Genomic DNA, 9,403 nt, shown 5'->3' with positions numbered 1-9,403 from the left:
TTTCCACTGCAAACACCTTGGTCCATACACTATCATCTCTTGCAAAGGGCTCACAAGTATTCTATTTCTAGTCTGGCCTCTGTATAAATCTATATGGAGGTAGAAGTGATCATAATCATCTTAAAGTAGAAATAGGATTGAAACACATCAGCCTACTGCTTAAAATCTTTTAATGGCTTTCTGTTGCGATTAAGAAACCATAAATAATTTTTCACTGTCTCTTTCTCCAATACTATTTTATCTTATCCTTTTGCTCACTTTCTAACCCCATTGATTGTCTTTTCTTCTTAACTGCCTCCAAACCTTTGCCTATATTAGTTTCTTTGCCTTAAATACATAGTCATCTCTTTCTTATCCTTGAGCTTAAATGACACCTCCTTAGTAAGACATATCCTGATCCACTTTCCTCCATTATAAAGACTGACATCTGTGAAAGATTTAGAAAAAGTCACAGTATGTGTTAGTTACAACTTTCAAAATACACTTCATTAAGAGAGTGTTAGCAGTCACAAAAAGACAAGAGATGGCATTTCCTTTTGATCTAGCTACAAAATTATGTGTATTTTCACATTCAAATCTCTGGGACTGAGAAACAATTTTCCCTAACCATAAATGTCTTTTTTCCCTTGTACACAATACAAACTGCTTGTCAGAATCTACTATCTTTTCCATATCAAGGTCTGAAGAGTACCATTAAACACTGATTCTTATTTCAAAAGAAAACATATAAAAGTTGTGGGTCAGGTATAAGAAATCAGCTCATTACCAAGATCCTAGTTATATGTAATATCCCATTCCCATGGCCCACCATTCTTACCTAAGTTCCCAATCCTTTATTACCTCAACCCTTTGCCTATGTTCCTGATCTCAAAGATATACAAATTATCTGTTCCTAGTCCCTCATTCTTAGTCCCTGATGCCAGGTTTATCTTCTTAATTTCAAATCTACTGCTTACTCTCTGATCTCCTGATCCTGGCTTCTTGTCCTACCCCTAACAAATAGAGAAGTATGTTGGCTATTACAAATAAAACTGCTATGAACCTTCAAAAAAAAAAATGTTTTGAAACTTACAACTTTCAGAAAAGGAACGTATCCTTCAAAAATTATTTGCCATTTACTTTAAAAAATATGCATCATTGGAACAATAATTTTAAAACACAGGAGAATCCCTAAATTTAATTAAGAAAGAATATTTCCTCTCTAGATGTCCTGCAGTAAGATACACAAATATCTGTAAAGAAAATTATTTAGAAGAGGTACAGAATAGTGAAGGAGCTGGGATTACAATTTAAAACATGAAATCTGTATCTAATAGGTAGTGAGGTAAAGATATTAAATTAATCATAACAACCTTTACTGAGGTGTTTCTAGAGGTGTTGGGCTCAATGATAAATATTTTATATGCCTGATCTCACTGAATCCTCACAATCACTCTCTGAAGTCAGTATTCTTAAATCAATTTCAAAGACAAGGAAACTGAGGCTTGGAGATGTTAAGCAACTTTCCCAAAGTCCGTCACATAGCTAGTAAATGTCAAAACTGGCATTTGACCCCAGATGAGTTTAACTCCATATCCTATGCTCTTAACCGCTATGTTATACAGCCTAAATATAGAATTTCAAAAAGATTCAGAAGACCTGCATTCAAATTCTGACCCCTTCGTTTATAAACTGAGTGACCTTGGCCAAGTCACATGATCTCTTCAAGCCTTGCTTTTCTCATCTGTAAAATGAGGACTATAATTCCCTCCCAAGTTCATCGAGTGGTTTCAGGGTTTAAAGACGATCAAGTTAAGGAAGGTACTATGACTGTTATCCACTGCTCTATAAAGACATGCTGCTGTGCTTACATGGCACTCTTAGGGGCACTGATGGTGCTTTCCAGAAGTAAGGATACTTCTGGATTTGAGTTCAAATGAGAGATTTAGGCTCTAACCAGGGAGAGAACAACTTAAATAACTGGAGAAAACATCTTAAGATGAACATAAAAACAACAGGAATAAAAGGCACATTTATACTGAGAGCAGACAGAGTAGCAAAAGTTACCTGGTTCCTCTGGCTGCATGAGGGCCTCTTCAGGTAAGATTCTCTCTAGGAGGTCATTCTTAGAACAACATGGGAAAAGTGATTTGGGGGGAAAAGAAGCGGAAGGGTCAAGAGTTCCTTCTACTGGAGGTAGTGTTCTTATCAATGGAATGGAACTTGGAGATCTCTCCTTTAAAATAAGCAGGTTAAACAAACTATTAAATGATGTTATATATTTAATATTGATATAAACTTTCCTCAAAGTTGCTAAAAATATTTAAGAGAAAGACTTCAAAATATGCTAACATTGCACAACATTTACTTCTTAATAACCCTCAAAGGCTCAAAAACATTTGTCCTGTTGTCTCTGTACCTTACTTGCTCTAAATTGTCAATTTGGTAGCTTCTTTTTTTCACATGATGGGGGAAAAATGTGTGTGCACTTTCTCTACCCGTCCTAAGAAATAAAACATTACTTAGGAGATGTAAATAAACAACGACTACAAAACACTAATGGAGTATTTCTTAACTTTTCCATATATGCTTTTTTATAACAAAACATCAGATTTAACCTTTTTACTTCAAAAGAAATGTGTTGGCTATTACAAATAAAACTGCTATGAAACTTGAAAAAATGTGTTTTAAAACTTACAGTAATTTTCAAAAAAGGAATGTCACCTTCAAAAATTATTTGCCATTTACTTTAAAAGACATATGTGTCATTGGGGCCAGGCTTGGTGGCTCAGACTTGTAATCCCAACACATTGGGAAGCTGAGGCTGGTGGACGAGTTGAGGTTGGGAGTTCAAGACCAGCCTGGGCAACATGGTGAAACCCCATCTCTACTAAAAATACAAAAAAATTAGCTGGGCGTGGTGGCACACGCCTATAGTCCCAGCTACTCAGGAGGCTGAGGCAGGAGAATTGCTTGAACTCTGGAGGCGGAGGTTGCAGTGAGCCAAGATCACACCATTGCACCCCAGCCTGGGTGACAGAGTCTGTCTCAAAAAAAAAAAAAAAAAAAAAAAAAAAAAAAAAAAATATAAAAAAATATTTTTAAAAAAAAAAAAAAAAAAAAAAAAAATAAAAAAAAAAATTTATAAAAAAAAAAAAAAAAAAAAAAAAATACACACATATATATATATACATCATTGGAACAATAATTTTAAAACACAAGGAGAATCTCTAAATTTAATTGAGAAAATATTTCCTCTCTCTAACTGAAGTCCTTATTTCTTTGTTTTCCCATTTCATTATTTATAGAGTATAACCTTCCACTGCTCATGAGGTTTAACTAAAATATAAAAGAATGTAGAATTATATAAGATAATTAAGTTCCACAGATTTCTGAACAACATAACATTATGTCTATAGTTAACAATACTGTACTGCACACTTAAAAACTCTGTTAAGTGGGTGTATTTGTTGTGTTTTTATTACCATAATAAAAAAAGCATATAACAAGTCAAACCACATGCAGTTGAAAAAACAATTCAGCATTCAATGTGAGGTGAGAAATAGGCCTATAAAAGGATGATTTTATAGCACCATTGTCTATATGCAAAGGTTTTTCATAATTTAAATTTTCTAATTTGTGTCTTTAAAAGCATTAAGCTTTTCTGAAGTTTTCTGAATTAACTCTAAAAGTTTGTAAGCACTCAACTTTAATAATTTTACTTAGCAAATTTATCTGAGAAGACTTTTCAATTTAAAAAGAAAACATATTTTTCTTTTAGTTTTCTTTGCAGTATTAGATAGTACTATTATCAGAATAGGCCACAATTGTACCTTCTCTCTTCGCCGCATCCGTGCTGATAGAGTTCTCTGCAGTACATTTCCTGATGTTAAATTGCCAAAGGGCAGAAAAGGTAAGCAAGTATCATTTATTTCACCAAATTCAATTTCTTCTGCCATTCTACGTCGAGGAGCAGCAAAAACTACCATGTGACATCCACCACAAGCAACCTGCAGCATAAATCCACAGAAAAACTAATCAACACTGGCTTCAAACACAAATGAGTTTTTAACAGTTATCAGCTGTAAGACATTTACTTAGTGGTAGGCTTCGTTGATGGACTGACTTGGTGAATCTGTCTATACATATGTGTGTGCACAATGAGAATGTGTACACAATATGTACACAATTACCATACATATTCATTAAGCACTGTGATTGCAAATGAAAACAAGTTTAATCCACCATTTTACTTTCCATTTAAAATAATATAAAGAAAAAATAATTGGCAAATTACATTTCTCCTTACAGTTAGAAAATGTTATATTTTAATCTGGGAGGAACATTAAAAATGTGAAAAAATTACTGGAAGAATTTATTTTAAAAAAGTATTAATCAGTCTCTGGGAGCTAATTATGTCTGTAAGCCTCCTTTATATGGACATTTTCTAAGTTTAATGCTTAAAAGTTCTTAGAGGAAAATAAATGAAAGTATGCATGATGATGGAACAATGAAAAATGAAATCAGCATTCAAAGAATTTTGAGAAATGATTTGCAAGAAAATGCTTTTAAAAAACCCCATAGTGCAGTATTTTCCGTACACAGGTTCTACATACTTTATAATGTTCTACTTTTCCTTCATAATACTTTAAAATTTAAATATATATGTATTTATATATCCTTTTAAAAATTATCATTAGACTGTAATAAATAAGTCCTCAATGAATGAGGACTTGGTTATTTCATTCATCACTGTATACAGTACTTTGTTTTTTGTTTTTTGTTTTTGAGATGGAGTTTCACTCTTGACACTCAGGCTGGAGTGCAATGGCGCAATCTCGGCTCACTGCAACCTCCGCCTCTTAGATTGAAGCATTTCTCCTGCCTCAAGTCTCCTGAGTAGCTGCAATTACAAGGACCCACCACCATGCCCAGCTAATTTTTGTATTTTTAGTAGAGATGGGGTTTTGCCATGTTAGCCAGCCTGGTCTTGAACTCATGAACTCAGGTGATCTGCCTACCTCGGCCTCCCAAAGTGCTGGGATTACAGGCATGAGCCATCCTGCCTGGCCAGTACTTTGTATTTCTTATATTTAGCACACTATCTTATACACAGTAGGCTTTCATTAAATAATTGTCAAATCAATAAATGAAAGTGTTCCATATTATGAGACACTGAGTCTTTGGAGGACAAATGCCAGTATTATCATCAAGTAAACAGAATTTTTAAAAGTCTAAACTGGCAAAAGTATTAAGAAACAATACAGGTATGATGCGTGATAGTGATGTGACACTGAAATAATATATCCTTAACCTAAGAAAATTTAGCCAAAATACCACATCTCCAAAACTATTTTATTTTATTTTATTTTATTTATTTTATTTTTTGGAGACAGAGTATCACTCTGTTGCCCAGGCTGGAGTGCAGTGGCACAACCACAGCTCACTGCAACCTCCACCTCCCAGGTTCAAGCAATCCTGATGCCTCAGCCTCCCAAGTAGCTGGGATTACAGTTGTGTGCCACCACACCCGGCTAATTTTTGTATTTTTAGTAGAGACAGGGTTTCACCATGTTGGCCAGGCTGGTCTTAAATTCCTGATCACAGGTGATCCACCCGCCTTGGCCTCCCAAAGTGCTGGGATTACAGGGGTAAGCCACTGCACTGCACCCCGCCAAAACTCTATTATCAGACTTTCTGTTGTGCAGGATTTGAGAGTCTCTAACATTTAATTCAGCAAATATTTACTAAAGACCACTGTGAGCAAGGTACTCTGCTGGGTGCTACACAATATACAAAGCTTGCAGGCATGGCACAGTCCCAGCTTTCAAGAGATATATGAGAACAAAGAAGAGTCAAGATTTCAGCAAAGAGGATGATGCTAAAGGAGGAAAATTAGGAGAGAGACATTTTCTGAGTGGCATAATGTCTGAGATGTGGCTTTTAAGAAACTAATATTATATTTATTAGATATATCCATGATATTCTTTCATACAAACATAAAAGTATATTCTATGAAATACAGAAAGACTCAAATGTAGGAATATGAAAATATAAACAGGAAAATGTGATGCCCTTACCAATTTAATTATATACATAAAAAAATTAGAGCACAAAATGGGAATGAACTGATTGGTAAAATTCTCCACTCCGAGTCCTAATTTTCCATGGCGACCATCTCCAAAAGTATACATAAGGCCATTATCTAAAATGCAAAAAAATGAGAATTACAAAAGTTTTACTTGTATGGATCTATTTGTAAACAGATAAATATATTAACTTATACTGCAATTATAATTTTCCCCTTCAAATTCTACATTGAATTTACTTTGATCTACTGATCTTTCCACTCTCTCTATGGTCTCTGTGGTCCTGCACGTAACATCAGGCAATAAATATTCTGAGAATAAATCAATTAACCTTGGTGGTTTGTGAAGATGATGACCCATCACACAAGGCAGTGTGTATGAAATGACAGCAATACAGCATGAGAGCTTGGGATCCACATCATATATTCCAAGGGGAGAAGGAGATGTTTGTATTCTGACCCCTACACGCCAGCACGGACTATTTTCCTTTTTCCTGAGATCAATGATAGATCAGATTTTCTCAGCCTTGACACTACTGACATTTGGGGCCAGATAATTCATGGTTGTATGGGTGTCTCCTGTACACTGTAGTATGTTCAGCAGCATCCTTGGCCTCTACCCACTAAATGGCCAGTAGGACAACTCCACTCTGCAGCCATGACAATTAAAAAATGTCTCAAAATGTTGTCACGTAACTTGGGGGATGGGGGGGTGCACAAAATCTCTACTACTGGCTTTGTTTAACTAATCTGGCTCCTGGGCTGTGGAATACCTTTGAAGTAAATGCCATAAGCCAACCATGCTAACCAATTTCTATACCAATACCTGGGTCCCCTCTGAAGCTAGGCCCACAATGATGATGAGTAATCTTGCCACTTCTCATCAGTTAGTCCTTTTGCTCACTGCCATAGCAGCTATTATGAACCTTCACACTCCTTTCTTCAAGCCGCTCCTTCATACCCTCCATCTCAAATGGGGTAAGGGTCAGGAAAGCAGAAGTAAAGGGTGTTAATATGGTGCAGAGGAGGGGAATTTTCCTCTAGTCTGGGGATTAGGGAAGGCTTTCAAAGGGAAACCTAAAGGATTAGTAGGGCTTAGCTGCATGAAGAAAGGAACAAAGAATCTTCCAGGCAGTTAGCAGTACACAGAAAGACTCTGAATCAAGAGCAAATGTGCCTTGGGAAAGAAGCTGAAAGACAACTAACACACCTGGTGCACCAAGGGGAGAGTGGTGGGAGATGAGTCTGAAGAAGTAAAAAGGGACTACTCATTGTGTCCTATTAGTTGAGATGAAGAATTTTTAAACTTTATCTTAAGGACATTAAGAAGGAAAATGAATGGTTTTATGCTGGGAAACAATTGGATCACCTTTGGGGACTTCCGGTTTAAGATGGCAAAGTTACTGCATACTAAGCAAATCCAAGAGAATTGACTGAAAAATCATTAGAAATAATAATATAATCCAGTAAGGTGGCAAGTATAAAAATTAATTTACAAAAATAGGTAGATTCCCTGTAAATATATAAATAAGTGATATTCAGTGTTTGACTTTTTAGACTTTTTTTTTTTTTTTTTGAGATAAGAGTCGCCCAGGCTGGAGTGCAATGGCACAATCTTGGCTCACTGCAACCACTGCAACCTCCGCCTCCTGGGTTCAAGTGATTCTCCTGTCTCAGCTCCTAAGTAGCTGGGATTACAGGCACACACTGTCACCTCCCAGCTAATTTTTGTATTTTTTCTTAGTAGAGATTGGGTTTCACCATGTTGACCAGGCTATAGACTCTTATAATTCTTATTATTAAGTATTTATGTCCTTCCTTTACATATACTCCTTATCAACTTTATCCCTTCTTTCTCTTTCTTTTCAACCTGATTTCTTTACCCAAAATATTTAAGGTTTGCCTTTTTGATTGTCTTTTGTCTGAAAAAATAAACACCAGGCCGGGCACGGTGGCTCACGCCTGTTATCTCAGCACTTTGGGAGGTCAAGGCAGGTAGATCACTTGGGGTCAAGAGTTTGAGACAAGTCTGGCCAACATGGTGAAACCCTGTCTCTACTAAAAATAAAAAAATTAGCTGGGAGTAGTGGCGGGCACCTGTAATCCCAGGTACTTGGGAGGCTGAGGCAGAAGAATCACTTGAACATGGGAAACGGAGGTTGCAGTGAGCCGAGATTGCGCCACTGCACTCCAGTCAGGCGACAGAGTGAGACTCCATCTCAAAAAAAGACAGAAATAAAGAAACCCCCAGTCCAAGCTGCCTGATTGCACTTCCAATATCAGAGAGCTTTTAAAAATTTGAGCCACTGGCTATAATGGGAACTGGCAAGATCTTATAGATAACCCACTACATACTTCTCATTAGTCCTGAAGGAAAAAAAAATCCACACCACTTGTCCTCTAGGGACGATTGATGAACAAAAAGGCAAACAAAGTTAATGTTCAATTATTTGTGCTATAACTCTTTTGATCAGGAGTAAAGGTATTACAAAAATTTAACTAAATAATCAAATTGTATATTGGATGACAGATTAAAAACAGTATGTATTCACTATCAGTGGGAGTTTAGAGTGGATGAAAAATGACAGTAAGGACAGAGAAAGTGAGATTAGGACCCTATAGTTAAGAGATACATATCAACAACTCTTAATGGATGATGAATGAATATTTTTTACATTTTATAATGCTATTTCATGATATATTATCAAGAACATTGATACTTGATATGGGCAGGTCATCCTCTCTGAAAGGTTCTCTGGGGAAGAAGGAACAGTGTATCCTGCATTTGCTGATTCCTAATTTCCCTAACCAGATACCATTAGATGAGCAGTAGCTTTTTCACAGCAGTAGCTTTTTAAGAAAGAAGGAAAAAAAATAGAAATACTAGTAGATGGATTATGTCAATATACTAGATGATTTCTGACTGTCCAATGCTTCACTTCATTTTTAGATAAAAATAGTGAAATCATAAACACTTTTGTTACAAAGCATTTAAAATTGTGGACTATATCAATTACCTACGAATGTGCAACTGAATCAGTTAGGGGAGAATCTTTACTGAGTCCTACATTATTAGCAGCACATAGTTTTGAGATTGAGAAGTGGGCTCAAAGGAACATTTCCCTGCATGAAGGAGATACCACAGAGTGGAAAAAGGTATCCACTTACTGATCTCAGAGGTGCCCTTCTAACACTGTGGAAAGAGAAGGAAAGAAGTCATTCAGGAAAACGCCTCCAGGTGGCAAAAACATAAGAATTGACTTGGACTAAGTACAGCTCTATCTGACTGAACAGGAAGAATGTTTTTTTGTTGTTGTTTTTTTTTTTTTTTTTTTT

The 9,403-nt window shown here is 36.0% G+C and overlaps 1 protein-coding gene across 4 annotated transcripts in view; it reads right to left on the bottom strand.

Annotated features, from left to right (window-relative positions):
* Positions 1-9,403, bottom strand: part of RPGR (retinitis pigmentosa GTPase regulator) — a 67,449-nt gene that overhangs the window by 34,590 nt on the left and 23,456 nt on the right. For all 4 annotated transcript variants that reach the window (XM_017507018.2, XM_037730890.1, XM_017507010.2 and 1 more), the window contains exons 9-11: positions 6,060-6,184; positions 3,813-3,989; positions 2,047-2,215 (exon numbers count right to left, since the gene is read on the bottom strand). In XM_017507018.2, coding sequence (XP_017362507.1) covers positions 2,047-2,215; positions 3,813-3,989; positions 6,060-6,184 — 471 coding nt within the window. The remainder of the gene's footprint in view (positions 1-2,046; positions 2,216-3,812; positions 3,990-6,059; positions 6,185-9,403) is intronic.

Source organism: Cebus imitator, unplaced genomic scaffold (genome assembly GCF_001604975.1).
Source record: "Cebus imitator isolate Cc_AM_T3 unplaced genomic scaffold, Cebus_imitator-1.0 Scaffold366, whole genome shotgun sequence".
NCBI classification, from domain to species: domain Eukaryota; kingdom Metazoa; phylum Chordata; class Mammalia; order Primates; family Cebidae; genus Cebus; species Cebus imitator.
The sequence above is the reverse complement of the archived record's forward strand: the minus strand, read 5'-3'. Positions and strand labels throughout refer to the sequence as shown.